This window comes from Liolophura sinensis, chromosome 5, assembly GCF_032854445.1.
Source record: "Liolophura sinensis isolate JHLJ2023 chromosome 5, CUHK_Ljap_v2, whole genome shotgun sequence".
Taxonomy (NCBI): Eukaryota; Metazoa; Mollusca; class Polyplacophora; order Chitonida; family Chitonidae; genus Liolophura; species Liolophura sinensis.
In genome coordinates this window covers 515,255-541,206 of record NC_088299.1, presented here as the reverse complement: position 1 = coordinate 541,206, position 25,952 = coordinate 515,255, and the positions used below count along the sequence as shown (strand labels likewise).

Below are 25,952 nucleotides of genomic sequence, written 5' to 3'. Positions count from 1 at the left end.
TTAAGGAAATCAGACTGGCTGTTATTTGCAGCAATGTCTGGATATGTTTTACTCATTTTAGGGTGTGATGTGAGACCCCCACACTTGAGCCTCACAGTCTAGACAGGTTGCAGGTCAATACACGCCTCAATTCTCCACCACTGGAGATTATTCAACTAGAAATGTCTCCTATTTAGATACTGGTCATTAGCAAAAAAGAAGCAGAAAGAAAAAAGGGGTACAAATGTGCAAAAGAATGGACATTCATAAATTAACTTATAGATATATGTGTTCATCATAAGTTTTCACAAAGGCATTTATAAAAAATGTATCTAAATGACATGTATGGTTTAACTGTCTGTTTTGTTATTTACAGAGCAATTGCCAAAGTCTGATTGAATCTAAGAGTTTAAAATCAGCAGTCTTTGTCTTGAGTGTAAGATAGGGGTGGTGGTCAGTATAGTGTCTTCACGTGTACAGTATACTGCTACATGTACATAGTTTGGCATCATATCTCTTTGGCATGCCATTCCAGTGATTCAGCACTGTCTTCCTGTCATCACTGAGGGCAGTCTGCCACAGCAGACACTGTTGTAAAATAATCAACCAAACAAACCAAATGAACAAGGTTATTAACTTGAGTTAATACATGCATGTGTATGGCAAACTATGTATACACATATAGATGAATATTAGTCCTAAGCAGGTTTATGAAAACTTACTTGCGTCAATAATATTTATGGCTATAGATGGAACTCAACTTTATTTAGATTAATTGTGATACACATACACTGTACATGTACTTTGTACTGTTTGCTAAGATCATAATGACCTAATGCTGGTTGCCGTGGTAACATGGGGCTTATATTACATATGTATATACAGTATATACCTTCATGAATCATGTTCTGCAGTGTATCACTGTCCCACAGCTTCATTGTTGTCTAACATTACCTCAGTCATTACATTGCTCTAATTGGCAATTTCAGATCACACAATTCTGGATTTCTGATATATCTCAACTTGGCATACTACCAGAGAGTCTGTGCTCTTGTTTGTCTTTTGGTAAACATGTATGCTTGAAATTTAGATGGATAATTTGCTAATTTGTCAGTCCAGCATAAAAAATGTACTCGTGATGGATTGAGACTTACAGAAAGCACAAGGACCTTAGAGCACAAAGAGTTCACCCATGTCGGTAACATTGGAATAAAGTTAGTAAGTAACTAGTCATGTACTACTTTACATTGTGCCCGGCATGAACCTCTGTTAAAGATAGTTACATGTAATATGTGTACACCATGTTCACAATACAGGGAAACTGGGAAATTATTTACTGCATTTCCATGTACTACATGTACTTTGAAATGTTTTCACATGTTCCTCCTTCACGTTTCACAGCTGAAGGGAGGTAACTCTGGATCTCCATGTTTGAGACCTCGCGTTATAGGTGAGATGAGCAGAGTGTCTGTGGGGAGTAGAAAATGTGCTGGAAAGGTTTCAGAGTGTCTCTACAGATAGAGCACTCACGCAGACGGAGACAGGAAGTGTCTGTTTGACTGGCGCTGACTAGCAGACTGATAATTAAGGAGCTGTGACCTCAGTTTTTAATTTCTGCTTGTCTTATCTGATAAGGTTTTATTTGCATGTGGTGTCTGGTGATATTTATATCTGGTACTCCTCCTTGGCTCATCATGGTGATGAAAGAAATCAGACGAGTTTTCTGGGCCATCAACAGACTTTTAGGAATAACTGTACACCCAGTGTGTTCCTCTGCACACATGCGCGCGCACACACACACAGTCACATGTGGCAGAAGTTATCTTAGGCAATGTGTTTATCACTTTGTAATTAATTTCTTCTGTATGCGTTACAGAGGAAGGGATTGTGTCTGGGCGTTACAGCTTGTTCAGATGTATGTGCATGTTCATGAACAACGTGTAAACATGGCTATAAACACATGGCCTACTGTATGTTAATTTGATAGGGAACAAGAGATACATATTAATTGGAGAAAAGAAAATTAAAGTTAATTTTGTTCGGATTCTACCAATCAATTTGTCATGAATAGTTGATGCATGTAAAAGTAGATTTATGCTTTAAAAAGTTATTTCTTATCCAAACAAGTATGTCATTTGACAGTAGGTCAGTGTGCGATGTGAGCTGACATGTAGGAAACAAGTAGTGTGGGCTACTCCATGCTGTGGATCTATTCTGACAAATTAACTTTTCTAAACATTAAACCAGGTATTACAGAAGATTGTAATCATTATTATTATTTGGATACATGCACATACATGTATACATGTGAAGGGAAAATTCTAAGGGATGTTGGTGATTTCCCCAAATAAGGCATTGATTTGGTTGGCAGTAGTGTACATAGCCTGGAGTTCATGTTATCACTACCATCAGCCTCTTAAGCCCATGTGTCAGAGGTCAGAGCTGGTAACAGTTTACATCAAAGCCCAGCCAGATAAAGACTGCTGTTGAGTCCACCAGCTTCCCTACTTCTGGCCCCTTCAACTGGCCTTCTTGGGCCCTGATAACTCCATTAGTTGATATGATGTAATTAGACAGAGCTGATTAAGGAACTATTTTTACATACACATCTGTGGAGGAGGTGCCACTTGCTTCAGATGAAGCTAAAATGTTGCTGGCATAATGTCAAAGCCTCTGGGAAAATCTGATAGGAACATGTAAAAGTAGATTATGTTGTTAGAGTTACATGTACATGTAGTCTACCTGCAGGCCTGCCATGTGCCAATGTGGCCATCGGCTTCTCATTCCTCGCCCGATTAGTCTACACAAACATGTAGGAGCTGAGAGCAGCCTATGGCTGCCAACCTGTACAAGAATGCTACTGCTCTTGCTAAGGGAGGAGATGGGTCTGAGGGGTGGGGTGAAAACTAGGGTATTATCATCTTCAAGGGCAAACTGAATAAAACTCTGCACGGTGAGAAAATCAGGCAAATGCATTCTGAATCTAACATGAATCATGCATTTTTGAGGAAGTGTGGAAAAGGCTTGTGTGTAAGAATAGTATATAGTGTACATGTAAGTATAGATATACTATTATATAGGTGTTTAAAGAACTGAGCATGAAGTACTTGTCAGTGCACTATACGTGTACATGTTTGTACGTGATTTGGATCACATTTTTGAATATGAAAAAGTAAAGGGATATGAAAATGTATGTACCGGTACATTGTGGGTGGATATGTTTGTGTTTTTGGAAAAGTATCAGATATACAAATATTTGTGGGAAAGTTTAGTTTTTATGGTGATACAGGTTATTTCTAAGATGTATTTCCAATTACACATGCATTTCTGGTGTACAATCACCTATTAATATTGGGGCCTCTGTGGCTCAGTTGGTTAGTGTGCTAGCACAGTGTAATAACCCAGGAGTCTGTCACCAATACGGTTGCTGTGAGTTCAAGTCCAGCTCATGCTGGCTTCCTTTCTGGCCATAAGTAGGAAGGCCTGTCCCCGGGCTCTGCCAGGTTTCATCCCACCATGATGCTGGCTGCCGTCGTATAAGTGAAATATTCTTGAGTATGGCTTAAAACACCAATCAAATAAACCTATTAATATTAGCGTGTAGTGTATTTTAATACATGTGCATCCTTCATACATGCATGCATGTGTCTTGTATTCCGGTGATGCTTATTTAACCTTTGATTCTTATTGGACCTTCTACTCTAATTCAGTGTTTACAGCCGATGTTTTGTACCATAATCAAGAATATTTAACTTATACGACGCAGACATCATTATGGTGGAAGGAAACTGGGCAGGACCCGGAGAGGAACCGAGCACTTGAGCTCAAAGCGACTGCATGGGTGAGAAGCTCCTGGGTCATTGTGCTGTGGTGCTAATGTCATTAAGATTCTTCAGATTCAAGTTGCTGAGATAGAACAAAACACAGGACTGTCACTTCATGCACAATCTGATACTGTACATGCTTTCAAATACATAAGGACATTTCTGCATGCAGATAGATGCTCATCTGGCTGGGGTGAGGGATGGCAAGGATGAGAGACAAGTGAGGCAGAGCATTTCAAGTTCAGTCTCATTTCTGTAATGTGGACAGGTAGATGTATGTTGATGGGTGCTGTGTTAGCCAGAGACAAGACAACCATGTAAAGCCTCCTTCAATGCTGTGTCTACATCTTAAATGAGAGTTGGGGGCCTCTGTGGCTGAGGTGGTTAGCGTGCCAGCACGGCGCAGTGACCAAGGAACAATGTGGTCAAGTTGAATTCAAGTCCAGCTCATGCTGGCTTCCTCTCCGGCCGTATGTGGGAAGGTCTGCCAGCAACCTGCAGATGGTCGTATGTTTCCTGTGGGTTTCTGCCGCTGTCATGCTGGCCACCGTTGTATAAGCGAAATATTCTTGAGTACGGTGTAAACACCCATCAAATAAATGAGAGTTGATGGAATACTTTTTGATGTCCCATGACATGTCAACATTAATTTTGTGGCTGTGAGACGTACATCTTCAGGTGTCCTTGTAAATGCCAGTACTTGCATGTCTGATGACAATGGAGGTGTTAATGGATACATAATCAGACCTACTCCTTGTGCCATTTCATAGCTGTTCGATTACAGTTATAGCCTATGAAAAAGTATAGTGTTCTGATCTAAATGTACATGTGCATTGTGCAGTTTGCCCAGACATTATATATCTCTGAAATTAGAAATGCAGTGTGAAGAGGTGTAAGCGATTGATTGTGAGGAATGACGTATGTTGGCTGAAAGCTTTGCCAGTTGATCACGGCCATGCAGCCCGAGTCTGACGGAGCAGAGCGTTGTGTAAAAGGGGAGAGTAGATCGATCCATAATTCCACATAGTCTGAAGGCAGACACAGGGCCTACCATCAGGCCTCCATGCCAGTGTGCTTGCTTTCTCCTCTTACGTAATTGTCTGGCTTTGGAAGAGCTGCTGTGTAATTGTTTAACTAGTTAGGTCTGCAGTGTGACCCACAATCCCATCCCTAGACCTGACAATGAAGTGTAAACAGCACCTGATCACAGCTATAACTGACAGTTAGTGGCCAGTGTTAAACAGCTTCATCAAAACTGATACCTGTGCATATATTTTGTGAAACAATTAGACAAGACATTCTACCCAGCAGTCTATCCTGTAGATGTACACCTGTCATTACTCCCGTACACGCATATCTTCCGGCTTTGTGAAATAGGCCCACTGTTATAGGCTATAATCATTCAGGCTTGCAACAAGAAAGATTGACCCAAACATGTACATCCACCTAATATCATGCATTGCATGTACATGTATGTAACATGTACATGTACAGTATTGACATGCTTATGTGTGGGTCTTACAATAAGTTATTGTACTGTAAGCCTTTGAGAACAAGTGGACAGAATGGATCTAGTCTGGAAGAATACATGTTAATTGACAGGATTGAGGATGAAGGTATTGTCTCCAATTACCAACCAAAATTATCTACCCACATTTACATTTGCATATGCAGATCTTCTGTGTAATGGGCAAGAAGGTCATCGACAATGGCCCTTATGCACAGTGTCATTCAAGCATAGTAAATTTCAGGAAAGTCTGCCCTTCATCATATATATGTACCAAATAGTAGAATTGCCTACAAATTTGTTTATTAATAATGGCCAGACATGACTACTGTATGCATTTAAGTGGATAGTTTTAAACATGAAAATATCCAGCAGAATGACTCGACAGCTACTGGCGACTGTAAACCTTCCCGAAAAACATGAATGAATGACATTTATATGTGGATTAATTACCATATTACAATACATGGTTTAAAATTTACACTTAATTTACACATAAGCTTGTAAAATTGTACTACAGCCATAAATATATGTGTAATGAACATACATATATAACAACATCTACATGCATACATGATGTATGTGTAACAGTATGTATAATTGGTTGTCTGAGATCCATTTCTATTGAAATGAGACTTGATTCCTTTGTGTTGGTTTTTCTCTTGATTTTCTATTGTTTAATATATTTTCCACACAGTTTGTACACTTCCCCTAACTGTTCAGTTTAAGAACAGATTATGAGTGCACGTAATATGTGTAAAAAGCAGACGAATTGCTAAGTCCATTGGATACTCAGACAGCTGTATAGAAATGGCGTGTAAAAAATGCCATGTGTAAACCGAATGCAAAAGTGTGTCATAGTAAGGTCATTATATGTCACATGTCGTGGTGGGGTGGTGGGGTTGTGTGAGGTCACTGCGTACATGGTATTTTAATACTCATGATATAAAGTGGCCACCAGGGAAGGCCTGGCTATGATTACAGCCAGCTTTTAATATTTATGCTTGAGGAAAAAAAATCTGCATTGCATGATGTTAGGATATCAGGTGAATGTTACCGCCGCTATAGTGGAGCCAATGCAAATTTATGTGTGAAGGTGTACGTGTGTTCAGTAGTGTTATATGCGTGAAGGCCGTACGTACATGCAAAGTGTACATGTAATCCTGGCTGTGTGGGAAGGTGATAAATCAGTGTGGATTATGTGTAAACAAGCTGAATATGCATGGATGTATATGAACTCCACTTACTGTGTTAAAATGATTCAGCAGTTCGTTATGGATGCTATCACTTCATGAGATCATGTACAAGTACGCATGAATACAGATGGAGCAACAAAAGGATCATGAATAACTGGGAAAACAGTTATGTAGGCAATTCATAACCATTTATAAGTAACTGCATTTGCTTTTGGAAATGTATTTTTATTTACTTGTACCTGTCTTATAACCAAATAAGTATATGACATAATACTACACACTTCTGACAGATAAGTATGTGACATAATACTACACACTTTTGACAGATAAGTATGTGACATAATACTACACACTTCTGACAGATAAGTATATGACATAATACTACACACTTCTGACAGATAAGTATGTGACATAATACTACACACTTTTGACAATAAGTATGTGACATAATACTACACACTTTTGACAATAAGTATGTGACATAATACTACACACTTCTGACAAATAAGTATGTGACATAATACTACACACTTTTGAGAATAAGTATGTGACATAATACTACACACTTTTGAGAATAAATATGACAATACTACACACTTTTAACAGATAACTATGTGACATAATACTACACACTTTTGACAGATAAGTATTGACATAATACCACACACTTTTTACAATAAATATGTGACATAATACTACACACTTTTAACAAATAAGTATGTGACATAATACTACACACTTTTAACAAATAAGAAGATTTACACGTTTTCAGGAATTCAGGTAAAGCTGCAATCTCATGTTATCACATTTTTGATTACCAGCTAGTTTACATGTATTTTGTAAATAGTATTATTTTTATTTTATTATTTGATTGGTGTTTTACGCCGTACTCAAAAATATTTCACTTATACGACGGCAGCCAGCATTATGGTGGGTGGAAACTGGGCAGAGCCCAGGGGAAACCCACGACCATCCACAGGTTGCTGGCAGACCTTCCCCCTTACGGCCGGAGAGGAAGCCAGCATGAGCTGGACTTGAACTCACAGCGACCGCATTGGTGACAGGCTCCTGGGTCATTACGCTGCGCTAGCACGCTAACGGACTGAGCCACAGAGGCCCCCATTTTGTAAATAGAATGGCTTATGTTTTTACCCTGACATTTTATCCACCTGGCCTAGTTTATGGCCCACCTATTATCTCAAAACAGTTTAATGCTATATTCCATTCATATGAAGGACAAGGGTGCATTCAAACCAAGAATGAAACATATGGAACATATCACTTGTCCAAGATCATGTAGTCCAAGATCATTTAGTCCAAGATAAGAAAATAAAGAAAAGAAAAAGCTGAGAAATTTGGTTTAAAAGACTATTGTCAATGAACAACAAGATGTGTATCAGCACATACTGGATTCAGAGGGTCTTAGTTCAGGAGATAATTTACAGCATGTGGTGGTGAATGTGTAAATTGTCCTCTATTTACCCTGCACCTTGCATTACCCTTTCTACGAACAAATGCACTCATGATAAACAAGTTTTTATTGATGGAGGTATCATATTATCGGGAGTTTATCCGGAATGTTGTCAGTATGTTCTGTGATAAAGTGACATAAAATCTTGCACGTAGGTATGTACGTAATATGTTAGCTACATGCATACATGTACTGTGCACATACACATGTGGTGATGGAGACACTGGCCAACAAGGAGGTAGTAACCCTACACACATTAGTAGACTTGTAACACATTTGATAGGGTTTAATGTGGTAAATGTGTAGAGATATGCCCTCAACAGGCAGTATCTTAGCCCTGGGTTCACCGTTTGGATTGCACCAAAGTCTGTTGTTAAACATAAGATTGTATACTGTGAATAGGCCAGAGACTGATGATGCAGTGGTAACTGAAACCTTACATGAGGAATAATCAGCTCACAGCTGCCATGAAAAACCCTAGCTGTTGAGAGCAGAAAAAAAGGAGAGAGGACTCGACCTGCAGACTGGGCCAACAACTGCTAGGCTGGGTATGTAGTGAAGGGCTGGCACCTAGCCCCTTTGTAACAGCAACATAAACTATGTCATGGCCTGAGCTGTCCTACTTAAGTGGAGAGAGGTCACACAGTTTAGAAGATTTACTCAAGCTTACAGTTATAGTAACTGGGTTTTGTTGGAGGGACCATCCAAGCTGACAACCTGCAGGCCTGTCAGTGTGGCCTCCTGGCTGTGTTGCCTCTGACATGAACTGAACTGTAAACCTATAAGGCCGTCCAGTCTGCCTGCCTGCCTGCTCCACAGCCTATTTCCACCCAGTGGTAAAAAGGGGAAAAAATTACATCAGGTCTGCGCATGTGAACTCAGCTCTGCCTGGAATTGGGGACAGCCCATTTGATAGGCCAGCGTCACCAGTATGTGCTGCAGTTGTGCAGAATTGCGCAATTTCCCCAGCAGCAAGCACTTGTGGTGTGCTGGCTGGGAGAAATAGAGTGGCTGAAGAGAGGGGCTGGCAGTGAGGCACCTGCCTATCTCCCTCTGCTTGGACCTTCAGGGTCGGGGAATTATGCCTACAGATCTTCCTCATCGTTGTGGTATAGTAGACACAGCCAGGAAGACTTGTGGCTGGGGAGAAGCATGCACCCTGGGACACACATCTCCCTTCCATCACACACCAGCTGAACTTATTGAGAGATGGAGGTAAATTCAGTAATGGCATCATATTATAATGTCTGCTGCTTGTCTGCGAAGGCCTTCAGCTAATTGTAGAGCAGCCAGCCAGTCACAGCACTTCAACAACACAGGCTAGCACTCTGAACTTTTTTTTTCTCCCCCCTCGGCTGTTCTGACTCTGAGATCCAGACGTTTATTTGTGAGGAGATATCGTAGGGAGAGAAAGAGAGTATCAGCTGAAGGTGAGGGCTGTGCGCTGCCAGCCAGGTGTCAGGGCGAAGAAGAAGTAAGGTTGTACTGCTGACTTGAACCCAAACCCCTAGCTTGGGGAGTGCATGTATGGAGGCCAACTTCTAACCGACAACCCTCACCCTAGTTCTGTCTCTTCTTCGCAGTCCTGATCACTTCATGGGCACTACATGTAGATCTATCGACAGTTCATTTTGGCCTGGGTTTTGGCTGCTGTATTTCAGGGTTTCTTCTACAGTCTTGTGTGAGATCGACTCTGGATGGCGTGAAGGGTTTACAGGGTGAGCTAAAGGTTGCTCTAGCCAGACTTGAGTCAAACAGCAGACACAAATCTCACTTCCTGTGCCCAACTCACTACAATGGATGCATCAGTTTTCATGTCTGTTATACTTCTCACATAATTAATTGTTAGTCCTCACACATTATTTTATCTGTCGAGCTAGGCTGAGGCACGGTACTGAAGAATATTTTTTTGTCGGCGAGTTTGACTGGGCCTTGTGTAGCAGTACATGGTTATGCAGTGTGGAATGCAAGGTGTATACAAACCCAGAAGGCGTGTACTCTGACTGCTCACCTGATGCACCTGCTATAGTGGATTTCTTGAAAGGGCTCGTGTTGAGTATTGTCATTTTTCTGATCAGAACTACATTGTGTCCACACTTATCATGGGAAAATACTGATGTATTCCTGAAGTAGAGAGGTGACTAGCCCTACTGTGGGGTGACACTGAATGACATAGGAGACCCACACACATTTATGTCTGAAGTGAGGGGCGTCATCCAGGGCTGTTCGGCCTGTACCATCACCCCAGCCTGCCAGCAAGGGAAAAGGCATGAATGCAAGGCCCACATTTAACTACATTTTTCACTGCTTTGCTGTTCTATCTGCCCTGATTGTCATGTCCAGCCAGCATGCTATGGGACTAAACCAAGGTAAGTACAGTCACCTTTAGTATCAATTAGAGGTGAAAAAAGTAACAACAGAAAGCTGCATTGGCTGAAGTACAAATTGCATTGCACACGTGGGCATCTTCGTTTAAACCAGGGGGTGTCTCAATGTGTTTGGGACAACCTATTGTGATGAAATTAACAAAGGAGAAATAGGAGAAAAGTGTAAATGATGAAACATCCTGATTTTGAATCTGGATAAATGTACACATGTAAGTAAGTACAAATATGCTGATTTGATGTTTTCTATAACTAATGTAACTATATTTTCTTTGTGTACTATACGGTATCAAGTTATATCATTACATTTATTATATTTATATGGTATCGTATTATATATTATTTACCGTGGCATAAAGAGTGAAAAGTGATTTCCACTGCCAGCAGCCTGCGGATGATTATGAGATTCTTTCGGGTTCTGCCTGGTTTCCTTACACCATAATGATGGCCGCCGTCCAATAAGTGAAATATTCTGCAGCACGGCGTAAAACACCGATCAAATAAATAAATTTTGTGATTTCTAGATAAATGTACATGCACACATGTAGATAATACATGCTGAATTGATGTATATATATGTACCTACAATTTTTTGGTGTTTTGATACAGTATCTGTGTTCTTTACACATAGAAGTTATTGGCTGATAATTACGGTGATGTAAATGGTGAAAATGTTTGTGTTTTCATTATTTTCATGAGATAGATAGATATTCTATGGGATGTTTAAATAACACGAGACGTGTGGCATGTCTCTGTTATGTTTGTGAGACGCCTGATTTTTGTTATTCACGAGGATACTGTGGAACAGCACATCTGTTATTATTACCTTAGTTGTTTGGCTGCATGAGCAACAAAAACACAGCGTCGAGACTAGATCTATGTCGTCAGCATAGGGTTAGGATGAACTTTTCAGACAACCTGTTCTTACCACATAATAGTGTGGATCTCTGTGTGGAGCTGGATGTAAACAAGTAGACGTAAAAGATTGCCTGAGCAGTTGTCCCCCTCCCCCTTTCCATCTTCCTTGCTCTCTCTCTTCCCTCCCTCTGGTGTTAGGTAGCCCCAGGTTGACTGATGGGATTTCATAGTTCCATGTGTCAGTTAAGTGTATCTTGTGAAGGTTGAGGTTATGTCTGCTGTGGTCATGGACGGAGCTAAGGATCTGGCTAACCAATCAAAACACATGTTGAAGTTATTCTGTACACATGCTTGTGGCCTGTCTACTTCGTACATGCACCTGTATCATATGAAATAACGTACAGTTTTTGCTGTTCGTCCCAAAGACTGGAGGGAGAATGTGATGGGTGGTTTACTTGTACTTGTAACATGCATTGTGTGGACAAAGAAAACGATGAAGTCATACATGTCATGTTAGCTTGAGCTGGTAATTCCAATGCATCATATAATGTGAATTTGAGACAGGTATGGATAATGGGGCGATAAATCACTCTTGCAAGTATGTACATGTGAATCTCATATCTAGACTTTCATTCACTTTTACCTGACGTACATCTACTCACTGTAGTATACAATTTACCTGAGATCACTCCTATGCCTCAAGCTTTATTGCCTTTATTAAATGATTGTGTTCGAGTTTCATCCAGACACATGATTTATTGGCCGACCTCATTTTGGGGTTTTTTTTTGGTTTTTTTGACAGTTTCGTTCACATGTTGTGTTTATATGTAGATTAATAATGGGCTCTACCTCAAGAAGCAAATATTTCAGATTTACACCTTTCTTTGAAGTTAGGTAATATCAAAGTCTCTTAAAAAAAAAATTTGCCCTTTTTTTTTCATTTGCCTGTTTACCTTATTATCACACACATTTATACTTATGTATGAGGAGTCTATTTCTGAGCGAAAAGTTTTCAGCTGTGCATACAAGTATGTGTATCAGGAAAGGGTTTGAGTGGTTGGCAGGTGGCTGCAATTGCTGTGTTTGACAATTGAGGAGGCAGTATAATCTGGTGGGAAGAACCACGCAGCCCCCCCCCCCCCCCCCCCCAGACAACTGGCAGCACAGGCAAGAATACACTGGCAACATGTAAGCACATTTCAAGTTTACGTGTGCAGCCATTTATAAATCTTGGTGCACTAGACGAATATGCAGGGACTCACAAAGCTTTTTTCTAATTCAACCCCTGCTCCTGCATATCAGTTGTACTTTATATTCACTTTTGTATCTGCAATTTCAGGAATACTTGCTAACAGCTGCATGTAATATGATGGTTAAATAATTTGGGCACATACAATGTTGTTGAAGTGTTTTAAGTGATGGTAGTAATGTAGTATTGTTTACAAATGCAACCTTTTGTGCCATTGACCAGCCAAAGTTATGGGTAATTACTAATAGTACAATATATGCTATGATAGATGGCCTAAAATTGTATCCAAGACCGAGAGTTTCTCATTTTGCCTAATTATGAGAGTTCTATTAATATTAGAGGTAGATATGACAGTTGATTTGCCACTTAAATGCATTTTTTATAGCAAAACTTTAGGTTATAAAGTTGCTGCTTGCACCTCTATGTGTAGAGGTCTGTTATCAGAAAACTCTTTACTGTGATTTTGCAAGCTCTCTATAAACCTGGACCCAGTTGTTCAAAATTGTATTAGTATTAGCATTTAAGCCTGACATTAACTTTAGTTTGGACAAATGTGCCATCAGTTTTGTGTTAGATTGAGACTAGTATAAAGATTTAAACCTAACTTAACTTTTAATACACTTTTGAACAAACTGCCCCAAGATTATTAAATAAAACAACAGTAAGAAAATAAACCAAAGTTTCTTGAAACCATTATTCTCCTCTGCTTTTCAGATGGCGATTTATTGTTTTTCTACATGTAAGATTAGGTCAACTTGATGGCAGTGACATACACATGGTCTGTAAATTGCCTATCACTGAAGCACAAGCATGAGTACTTGTATACATAATCCTTGTGCATATAATCAAAGCATATCTATACTTGTACTGTAGCTTTACCCACCTGTTTAGAACCTCATGTCTATCTGTGCATTTCCCCAGGGTTATTTATTTGCATATATTTGAGACACATTTTCTTCCTGTTTTGCCTGTTTTTGTTGCATGTCTTAACTTATTAGATTTTCAGGCTGGTAGACTGTTGACTGGATGGCAGACTAGGGAAGTGTGTTATGACATTGCCAGGCCAGACAACATTCCACTCTACTCTATTGATGTCTTGTTTGTCCTGAAGCTATTGCCCAGCTCTTTGCATTTGCCACCAGAACAGCCGCTGATCTTTTATGTAATAAGGGGTGTGTAGCAAATGCTCTAGCTGACTGGTTTTCCTGTCCAGCATGTCCCCTACTAGGTGTATCCCATTAGGCAGGCTGTCTGTAAATAACTTCCCATGGTGGTCATGGGTTGCACCTGGGCTCTGCCCGGTTTCCTCCCGCCCTAATGCTGACTGCCATCATATAAGTAAATGTTATCGAGTACGGCATAAAATATCAATCAAATAAATAAATAAATAAAATTCCCATGGTCTTATTTAAAGTGAATTAGTACTTGCACTGTATACATGCCAATATGGTTTGAGAATTAATATGGCATTATCAAATTATATGTGGATTTGTATGCTTGACTGAAAATTTCTGATTATTTTTAATTTTTTGATCTTATGTATACATGGATACTTTATTCATGTATGTGTGAATGATAATTTGGACTTCAGCTGGGATTTGAAATCCAGAATGGAACCAGAAATTGAACGGAAAAACTAGCTCATCTAGAATGTAGATTTAGCCAGACGTTGAAAGCAGACAGTCTGTCTCATTAACACCTTGTCTCCTCCTGTGCATGTCTCTCCTGTGTTAATTTAATCTGAAAAGACAATGCAGGTACTCCCGTGGCTAAATCTGTAATACTGTGATCCTGCATTTCATTTTATCTGGTATGATGGCACTTTTGGGGAATTCAGGTCTTGGGTGATTGTTGCATCAAATCTTGTATTGTTACGAAACATTTCTTTTATTGTTACAAAACGTTTCAACATGTTTCAGTAGCTTTAGTGGTGCTTGATTTATTGTGTCATCTTTGCTGTGTGCTCCACAAGGACAAATTATGCCAGAGACCTGAGCTGACACCATTGCTTAAGTCCATAGGGAAACCTATTAATATACACACTGTTTACATGTTTGTTTATCTCTTGCATACATACATGTATGTTATAACTGTTGTTGTTGCATTATAAGTACAAGTACATGTAAGATGTACATGCATGTGTACACATAATACATGTACATGTAGGGTTAATAAACCTGAACAGATGTTTTCTCCTTTTATAATGGATTGACATACATGTACGTGCTTACTAAGCAAGAGACCTGGATTTAATCCAAACCTGTGTGGCATCTACGTACGTGTACTGGAGGTTGGCCTACTACTGGTCTGTCTAGATTTCTTAATATACTGTAGTAGTCATGTACATTTGTATATTAGGTCTGGATTATATAATAATACATTTAATATACATGTGTATTTAATGCATGGATTTATTGAGAAATTATGCTATATGTTTCATGTTTTTAGTGCTTCTCATTATCTTTTGGAGTATAATCTGCGCTATCATGGAAAAGTAGCCAGCTATCTAACAGAAAATTATAGAAAAGTAAAATAAGAATTAGTCAAAATAGTCAGTCACCTGGCTAATTTTTTTTTTTTTTTTTACAAAAGTAGAAGGCTGCTGGTAGCTTCCTTCTAATAAATCCTCCGCATATATATTTGCTAGTTCTGACTTAAATGTGTGTTTGTATGTTACATGTACTTTTGAAAGTGAACTGTAGTTTTGCAGCTGTATACCTCAAGTACATTTGTCTGGGCTTTATATAAGCATGATTTTTTTTTCACTTTCCCTGAGGAGCAGATCAAGAAGGTAGGGTAGGGCTATGTGCAACTGGGCCTATCACTGCTTCTCAATAGGGGGCAATCTCAAGCATGTCAGCCAGAGGAATTAATAACTCTCACCAGCTCTGTGCAAGTTTTTTGTCGTAATAGATTTGGTACAGAGGTATCACGTGTACATCAGGAAGTGTGCCAACTCCTGCCTGCCTAGAATTCACAAACTGTACACCGCTTATGCAGACATACCTGTATGTATGCCCAGCTTGGGCAGGCATATTTGTTGTACATGTAAAATGTAACAGCATCTTGTTATAATAAGATATATGTACATGTAGGCCTACATGTATCCCACACTGACACACAAATCACTGCCTGTGTTTGGGTTATCATGCAACCAATCAGTGATTTGAACTGTCTATTCTTTGCTTATTGTTCCTGATTTGATTTGTTTTGTTTATCATTTATTAGATTATTGCTTAAGGCTAATGACACTTAATTCCTTGTATCCCTTCCGTTCCTTTTTTTTTTTTGGAAAATTAAACCAAGCAGCTGAATAATTTTCAAAATTATTCAATCCTGCCAAAAAATGAAATAATGAGTTCCAATGCAGACTGTGGTGGAAAACAAGGGATCAAGATTAATATAAGCCTAATACCATACTCAAGAATACAGTTCTGTTGAAGTGTACATGCACCTGATGTTTGAACACTCTGTTTTACAAGTACATGTACATTTTTTCAATAATATGTTTTAATACATTTTGTCATGCTGTTGTATAAAGGAAATGATTAGAAAGTTGTACAGGTATGTTGAATGTGACAAACTGGTACATGTTATACATATGCACGGCTGTTCCCTGATGCACATCTGCACTGAGGCCCTACCTTCATTCTACATGTAGCTTAAGGTCATATGTGGGAAGGTCTTCCAGCAACCTGCGCATGGTCTTGGATATTCTGCCAGGCTCTGCCAAGTTTCCTCCCACCATAATGCTGGCCGCCGTCTTACAAGTGAAATATTCTTGAGTACAGTGTAAAACCCCAATCAAATAAATAAATAAATACATGTAGCTTACAGCTGTTACAAAGTGATGATGTTAGCAAAGATCAGGTAAATTTCATGTGACTCAACATATGGCACTGTTAGCCTTATCCCATATTTTAAGCTGTTGATCTGTGTAAGATATTTTGTGCCACTGACTCCCTCTATACCTTTACTTGTGTGTCTGCAACAAAGACAGTGTGCATCAGTTTCACATTACTGTACAGATTATGTCTGTCTGTTTCTTTATAGACACCGTCTTTGTGCGGTTGTGAGTAAACTCTTACGCCGCAAATTACCTTTAGCTGTTTTATAAGTGGGACAAGTGTATTGACTGTGACATCCTGATTTGCGATCATGCAGACCTCCCAGTTTGGTGAGATCCAATTCACATAGTTTTTTACAACAATATTCAGTCTAGTAAATAGATCTTACAGGTCAGCCTTGTGCAGGTACTGTCTAAGATGTATAACAAGGGGACATACATGTAACTTTAATGTAATTTGTTGCTAGTAAATGATGTCACAGTAAGGGTATACAGTACTTCAAATGTTGTCTGTTACATGTGAAGCTACACAAATTATGTCACAGTAATGTCTAAGGGTATACAGTACTTCAAATGTTGTCTGTTACATGTGAAGCTACACAAATTATGTCACAGTAATGTCTAAGGGTATACAGTACTTCAAATGTTGTCTGTTACATGTGACACTACACAAATTATGTCACAGTAATGTCTAAGGGTATACAGTACTTCAAATGTTGTCTGTTACATGTGAAGCTACACAAATTATGTCACAGTAATGTCTAAGGGTATACAGTACTTCAAATGTTGTCTGTTACATGTGAAGCTACACAAATTATGTCACAGTAATGTCTAAGGGTATACAGTACTTCAAATGTTGTCTGTTACATGTGACACTACACAAATTATGTCACAGTAATGTCTAAGGGTATACAGTACTTCAAATGTTGTCTGTTACATGTGAAGCTACACAAATTATGTCACAGTAATGTCTAAGGGTATACAGTACTTCAAATGTTGTCTGTTACATGTGAAGCTACACAAATTATGTCACAGTAATGTCTAAGGGTATACACTACTTCAAATGTTGTCTGTTAAATGTGAAGCTACACGTATGTATAAATGAGGGTGTTTTGAACTTATGTCGCAACTGTATCATGTGACTTCTCGAAAGTGTTCTGCAAATTTTGCTGACATTAATTTACTAATCACCAATGTGGTCATGTTCCGAAGGCATAAATCACTCCTCTTTTCTCCAGGAACTTAACTCTTAATCTCAAAAAACATTTTTCTCAGTTTTCTTTATTGTTTGTCTCCTCTCAAAAACATTTTTGTGAACTTTTTTGAAGATGCCTGTTTGTATATTTATAGTAAATGTAATGAAAAGTAGTTGCCTAACATTTTTGACAGGTTACGTGGTACAGAAGGACTTTTTTTGACTTTCAGCAATAGAAAAGTTGATGTTGAAATTCGTGTATTGCATGTACATGTACCTGTAGACAGGGTTGAGAGTGTAAGGTCTAATGCGGTCTGCAGCATGCATATATGTGTCAGGTGCCTTTGGCTTCTGACAGATTTATTAGAGATTGTTGTCTGCACATGGCCACAAAACAGTTCCCATGGTGATGTGAGTTTTACGTATACAAAATTGCATTCCATGTAGTGATGTACATCAAAATGTCACAGATTTCAGGGCAGCTGAGGGTTGGCCAACATTACTTGTACTAAAGTACATTCTTGCCTGTTTTTTCTTTGTACTTTTTTGTACTTTGACATGTACAAGATTATAGGCAAGTACATGTGTGTGCATTCATGTTCTTCTGTTTCAGACTGAAGTAGAGCAGTGCGTTGTTGTAGTTATATGTATTTAATTACATTGAAAGAAAAGACAAGAAATAATAAAACTTTTACTCATGTCAAACAAAGATGTGAAAAGATACTGAAATGCTTTAACCTTTTTTTCAAGTCTTTGGTAACCCTATAAATCAGTTTTTAATCAGGAATTCTTATGGCAAAAGGCATACCAGAGCTCTATGGATTTAAAAACGAAACTCAAATGAGAAAAGCAGTGGTTTACTCTATACACTGGAATTTGACCACTCCAGACAGTTCAGAAAGACATCGGTACAAATATGTAGACTATTGTTCTTGTACAGGTTATTATTAGGCTTCCAAACTGTAAGTTTGGAAAGCCTATTGTCCTCATACAGGTTATTATTAGTCTTTCAAACTGTAAGCTTGGAAAGTTTATTGTTCTCATACAGGTTATTATTAGGTTTCCAAGCTTTGCTTGGAAGACTATTGTTCTTGCTCAGATTATTTTTCTTGTTCTCTGGCAACTGTTTTTTTTTTTTTTAGTTTTGCAAGAAAGCTGCGTGTCACAGCTGTTAACTTTCTACACATGTTCACCACCAAAAAAAAAAACTTTACTCACCTGTGAACTACTGCTGAACCGATTGCATTGAAAAGTGAAATGCATGTACAAGACTACTAATGGTATCAGGATTGAAAATGTTATGCAAATCGGTTGAGAAATGTGGAAGCTTGCTATTGGTCCTTTTAGTCACATGATGACCCGTTGATGAATTTTACAAAAACAAGATAGCAATTAGATGTAGTTTGGCTTGCTGAATACAACCATGGTTTTAGTTTTTTCCTACCATGAATATTTTTTCTCGTTTTTATTTTGCGGCCATATTTAATTTTATTGATAAGCTTAAACCATCTTTCTCCGTAATTTGGCTGATGATCTGTGGATGAAATTTCAACTGTCAAATTTCAAATTGCAACTTTTAGGTGGATCGCTGTACCTATATTGTAGGAAAACTTTTTGTTTGGTATGTAATGTGCTGTAACTGATCAATGAAATTAGCTTAAAAGTAGGTCATGTCTAAAAGCTGCTCATAATGATTAAATACACACACTGCCTAGTACTGCTTGACGTCCGGATTACAAATCTGTAATTATTTTTGTTTAGTTTTCAGGTTATGACCCAAAAAACATCAAAAATATACCTGCTAAAGCAGCGATGCTGGGGTTCAAGCTGGTTTTGCAGGCCTATGTGGTGTCACTTCGGGCTACCGTAATGGAATGCATGTGTAAATACATAACCATCTTAATCAGAAAGCCTACATTCTTCGTAGTCATTAATGCATTATAAGTACACTGTATATAATACGTATGTATACGTATGTCAAATGGACTAAATCGACCTTTGGGCAATATTTGAAGGCATGCATGTCTCTTTTTTTTTTAACACAGCTCAACAATTATCATCATACATAGAGTACATGTATTGCGCTTTGTACTCAGTGATTTTCAGCCTTGCAGCTGTAAGAGTTTTCTCTGACGTGATCGCTAAATATGGTGGAAATCACGCTTTTTTCACAATTTGATCGCAGTTTACGGCAAAAATATACGTTCCAGGGTACTGAGTGACCCAATCGCGACTGCAGTGCAAACCAGATAACTAAGAGAACATGTACTTGATACATGCTAAATATTCTTCGTAGCCATCCATACACTGTATTACACTAAAAGGCATGTGCATGTAAATGTCCCAAATTTGGTAAATCTGCCTTTAGACATTATTCATAAGCAAACATGTCCTGTGCTTTTTGACACAGGTCAACAATTTTCGCCATACATACAGTACATGTATAGCCATTATGTGTAGTGGTGTAGGGTCAGGTTTCGAACTGTAATATTTTTCTGTCACGTGATCTGCAAAAATTGGGGAAATTGCGCTTTTTCGCTTTTTGATGGCAATTTGCGACAAACTACGTTGGGTGGCATGCTTACAATATTTCTACATTCATCCTAGACACAAATAGAGTGTATATGCATTATATAACATACACTTGTAAAAGTGCCAAAATATAGTAAATCGTCCTTTTGTCAAATATTGAAGCCCTGTATATCCTGTATTTATTAAGACAGCTCACAGATTTTCAACATACATACGTTGTTGTTGTAATTATTATTATCATGTGTATGTTTAAGTATGGATTTTACTGCTGTGTGCTTATAGAACTTCTGTAGCACCCAGTCCAGTAAGCTCACCCTTGAAAATGAACCAAAGCACAAAATATATATATGTACTTATCATGTAATTAATATATGTACATGTACTGTTGGTTGCTTGCTGTGTAAGTTTGACATAATGAAGCCCCTAGATGGCAGATACCCTAGAATACCTCGGGCATGAAAAACAAAATGTGACAGATACATATTCAGGCAATAATAGGTCAGTTAAAAAGTGCCCATTTGTATGCAATTCACGTTGGGAGATATGACCCACATGTCTATTCTTATGGCTGGGTAAATGCTTGAATACCCTGGGTGTTGGGGCTTATATAGAAAGTGGACATTTGTTCTTAAAGGCCCATGTAATGTTACTGCATGTCTGATATACCCACGGCTGCCTACACCTCTAGGATAATATCAGATGGTAATAATGTGTCTAGACAGCTTGATCTTCACCAGGGTCAGAGAGTGAGGCTCCACAGGAGTGGGGTCGCAAACTTGAGGTATTGGCGCATGGCGTATATATGTACAGTGTCTCAGCCTAATTTCTGACTCCTAAAAATGATAAGTAAAATACATGACCTATAATTGTAAAGTGATGCATGGATTTCATGCTGTGTGATTGAATAATGGAAATCATTGAATGTTTGGATAGTGGATGTGTTTACATGTTTGCATCTGGGATATTTTTTATATATTATGTATTATATTATCTAAGGTGGTCTTAATTTTCTGACTGAAAGATATTGTGATAAGGCTTAATGGCATATTGCTGTTCTAGTCCAAAGTCAGTCCATCTAGAATGAGTTTATCCGTGTATGACGCATATTATGTACGTGTACATATAAATTCAATGCGTTCACAATGGCAGGTACGTGTACACAGTTTGAAACGATAGCGTGAATGGAGATGAGGTGTTTAAGACTTAATTTGTTTGTCAAAACATTGTTTGAAAAATAATGATGGTAGATGAGGGAAAAAGCACTATAACTGCTTGAACGTGGGGGACACAAGAAGATAAAGTGGGTTATTTAGAGTTGGTAATTTAGAGTTATCATCCTTCTAAATACATTGACTTCTGACCTAAACTTGAGCATGTGGTTAGGCATACCACAGTATCTGCTGTGAGTTCTAGTCAGAAAATTCTGAACATACCTAAGGCTAACTGCAAGTGTATAGGTTGGGTGATGGGAGGTGGGTAGGGTGCGAGGGAGCAGAGAGCTTTGTTGCCTCAGAAGGCTATGGTGCTGGATTGTTACAAATGTCAGGCCCTCGATCAGTGAGATCACTTGTTCAAGTCCAGCTTTTGGGACACGGAGATATATATTTTATATGATGTCTTGACATGCCCAGCTCTAGATGTACACGTGGATGTTAACCCTGGTGAAATTGATTACTATGCTAAGATCACCTATATCTGCATAAAGTGCGTGTTAATTTCTATGTGTCAATCTTCACAGACATGTCCTGTCTGGGTTAGGGGGTCAGACAGCTCAAAGATTAGATATCATTACATTTGATACATATCAGTCTGGTGTCTCTGTCTGATAACCTAAATAAACAAAAGAGAATGCGACGTCTCATCTGTTGGATATCATTTACTCTAAACTAGTCAATCTCTCAATCTGTAAAGATTGCAAATGCACATTATAATTGAGCTTAGGGGTCATCATCTGGTGTTTGTTTCAAAGGGAAATTTGTACAGCAGAGTTATATCTCTCCTGAGTTTGCCACTATAAGCACAATATCTGTTCATCATGTACTTCGATCTGCTGTAAACAGCATCATATACATAATGTTGAACATACATGTAGATATAAATGTACAGTCTTGTTCACAAAAGTTATCATAAATCTAACTTTAGAGAAATGACATGAGAATTTCCTTGAGTGGTATGTTCAAGTTTTCTGCACAAATACTTTTGCATATAAGCTTGTTTTTTGCACAGTTAGCTGGACAGCTCATCACTGTAATCTGCACACACCTTTTGAAGCACTTTTCAAGCCTAATTGCTACATATACAGTGTACTGTCATTTTACTGTGTTTGCTGAGTTTCATGCTGCTTGTTCATTATGATTATATAATGAAATAATGGCTTCATTCACTCTATATACACTGTGATAACTGCAGTAAAAAGGAAGTGTCCATTGTTTTTGGAGGAGGCTGCAGGCTTCATTCAGTGTGAACACGTTGTTATAACAGCAGTAAAAAAAATGGAAGTGTTCTTTGTTTTTGGAAGAGTCTGCAGGCTGAGTTAACACTTCCTTTTTTACTGTGGTTATCACAGCTTAAACGCAGTGAATGAAACCATTATATCTATTCTAACATGTCACCAGTTGACATGCATTTTACTCTAATTTTCACGCTTTTTTTATTTTCAAACTGATACCTATGCACTCCTTTATTTTGAATACACTTTTTTCGAGTAGATCGCCTACATGGAAAGGTCCACTTTAAAAAAACTTTACCTAGGATTGCCGTAACTTCATTGTTGCTAAGTAAACATTTAGGTCTGTCAGCGAGTTTAGATTAAGTAATCCATATTCCAGTTTAAAATGTTGACCTACATGTAGATTGCAAGGCGTCATGTTAATGATGTCATATAGTTAGTTAGTTTCCATACATTTAGACTGTGTGCCGTACCAGTCGATTCTCCCTGCGATTGGAACAGCCCGGCTGAGCGCTATAACATTAGTCTTCGACGACAGTGTTCTGTCACATGAAAATTGCAGTCAGCGTTTCTAGTTTCCATGTCGTACGCATTTGGCAGATGTGTTTGTTATAGAATTTAGAATAAAAACCGAGGGGGTTCCCCACATTGTTCCAAAATGACAGTATGAAATAACTGAGGAAAACCTGGTACTTTAATGCATCAGGGGTCTTGTTTCTCCTTTTAAACCATATTTTTCTATTTCAGGACTTAAATTCCATGCACTAAAACACTGTACCGGTACTTGAATGTCCCAGGTCTTAACAGACAAGTCCTAAATAAGTCAGTACTTACACAGTTTAAGTTTCATATTGTATGTGTTCATGTATTGTACCTTCATGTACCTGTATGCTGAATTACACTTTAATAGTATAATGGGTGGGCGTAAAGGTGTTGGAGTAGGGAAGGTTATGGGCAGAATAAAACATGTATGAAACATATATACATTGCATGTACATGCAGTCAATTATCTTTTGATTGACTTGTGCAATACTGATGTCATCAGATTGATCAAGTGTTTCTTCTCTGCTCTCTCTGTAATCACAGGATTAAAGGAGAAAAAAACTTAAAAACTTGACACTATAGGCTGAAAAGAGCATATTTTTTTACATCTGGTGGTGCCTGTTGCATAATTTTGCGATTTTTCCTCGCTATACACGTAAAGCCTTAAAACGGCAAAGCTGACATAAATAGCTGAATCCATCACGTCCTCCATCTTTAACACCCTGTAATTTATGCTGGGGGTGTGTTGCCTCTCAGCCAATGAGAGTCATTGAAACTGCCCGCTTGTTCCTGTAAACTCAGAACCTACGTCCAACATTCCCCTTTCCTGATCGTCAAGCGGAAAACGAGGTGTACTGTTCGCTACCTTCTGGGAAGAAGAGTTCTACCGGAAATGTACGAACTGCACTTCGGCGATTTCCGACAGCAATTCTCCTCCTAACACAGAAGACTTCAGGACTAATTCTTAGGCAAAATGGAGTTGCCCACAGCGGATTTTGGCGTTGACTTTATTTATAGTTAATCAACTTGAGGTACTTATTAGAATTTTTTTTATGGCATGCACCTGCGAGGAAATGCATACTCTTTTCTATGGTATTTGATTGATATTTAAATTTTCTTCTCCTTTAAACGTTAAAGACAACTTGTAATGATTGATTTTTGGCTTTGATGTCTTCTCTCAATGTCAGTTTTTTCAGCACTGTTTTTGTAATTGATGCTTTTGTAGGTGAGCAGATAGATACACTGTTTCACAGATATAATGGATGATACATTCCTCAAACCTCTCAGAAACTGAATGTGCTCCCGTGTACTAGCTGTCATGGTTAACCATGTGGAATTGTTAGGTTACAGTTACATGAAAGTTTGAGCTTGGATATGAGTGTAAATTGTAGATACCTTTTCCTTGTTTGTCCTGTGACACTTTCTGTTTCCTACTCTTGGGACTTCTACATGTATATTCTGAAAGCAAAGCATGGATAAAATACATGTATACATGTATAAAAAAACAACCTTGAAAATCTTTACCTACAACTTGTACATGTACATTTTGAAGCACAATGATGGATTTAAGTATTATTTAATGTACATGTTCTGTACATGTATGTAGTTTTGTTTGATATTTATTTATTCATTTCATTTGTGTTTTACACCATGCTCGAGAATATTTCACTCATACGGTGGCGGCAAGCATTATGGTGGGAGGAAACTGGGCAAAGCCTGAGGGGGAAACCCACAAACAAAGTTTTGTTTGTAGCAGTGGTATACATGTACCACATGTAGTTACATGTATGTGAGCAATTTGTAACAGCAGTTTCGTGTGTTAAAATGGTACCTGAACACTTGGTTTGATTTGTGAACATACTTGTAGACAAGTCTGTAGTTATAGCATCATTACAGGGAGTAGACATATAACGTGCCACTTTCAGTACAGTGCAGAGTGCAGAGCAGAACGTGCTGTCAAGACTTCCTGCTCAGCAAATTCCATGGCCTCCAGAGTTGTTAATTACTACAACCTGCCAGTAGAGTTACTTGAGAGAAAGCATTCCAGAACCAGCAAAGTATTGGGCTGTATAGTAGTTGCATGTAAGCCATGATAGAGGGCACTCATTTTTGACATTCATATCTATGTCTTGCTTGTGTTACTGTTAGGGATATTGGCCTCTGTAGGTATGCCTGGCTGTCTGGCTGTCTCTGTGTCAGGTGGATTATTTCCATTTTTGTTCCTCCATCACTCAACTAGTTTGTCATGCTGTATATCGCAGTAAATATTTCACATTAGCTTTTAGATTTCCCAGGGTACTATGTGTTGTAATTAGCAAATTCAGTCCACTTTATATACTTATATGTAAATATTTGTGAGATTGTTTATGCTATATATTGCAGTAAGTATTTCATGTTAACTTTCAGAATACATAGGGTATATATGTAGCATTTGCTGTAACTGAGGCACTTTAAGGTTTGTTTTAAAGGATTCCAACATTTCTACATGTATATCAGTCAACTTTGTAAATACATGTACAGTATATATGTGAAAATAGGTATGACTTAATTTATGAAGCACAAATCAGTTAAATGTACATAACTGTACTTTTATCTATAATATATGCACGTGCATACTTGTTATGTATCAGTTTGAAGTACAAGTAGCTGGTGGGAGTAATGCTAAAGATAACATTTTGTTAGTGACACAAAAATCTGTATTTTTGCTTGACATTGTGGTTGCTTCATAGATTACAGTGTAGGATGCAATGAAGTACCGCCTTGACGCAAGAGCTGATCGCATGGATACCAGTATTTATGTTGAAGAAATACTGCATGAAAAGTGAACAAAATAGATGCACGCTTTTGCAGTTGACAGTGCACAATTTAATAAATTATTATTTTTTGTTTTTTTAGAAGGCCTGCAGTAACATCTTTTT

General features: G+C 38.3%; 1 protein-coding gene across 2 annotated transcripts in view; it reads left to right on the top strand.

Moving 5' to 3' along the window:
• Window positions 1-25,952, top strand: part of LOC135466067 (uncharacterized) — a 95,693-nt gene that overhangs the window by 29,210 nt on the left and 40,531 nt on the right. Inside the window, exon 1 of one of the 2 annotated variants that reach the window (XM_064743479.1) lies at window positions 7,782-10,346. The exons of the other annotated variant lie outside the window; for it this stretch is intronic. Within the exon in view, the coding sequence (XP_064599549.1) occupies window positions 10,247-10,346 (100 nt within the window). The 5' untranslated portion in view covers window positions 7,782-10,246. Of the gene's footprint in view, window positions 1-7,781; window positions 10,347-25,952 lie in introns of those variants that run through there. 2 annotated transcript variants of the gene reach the window in all.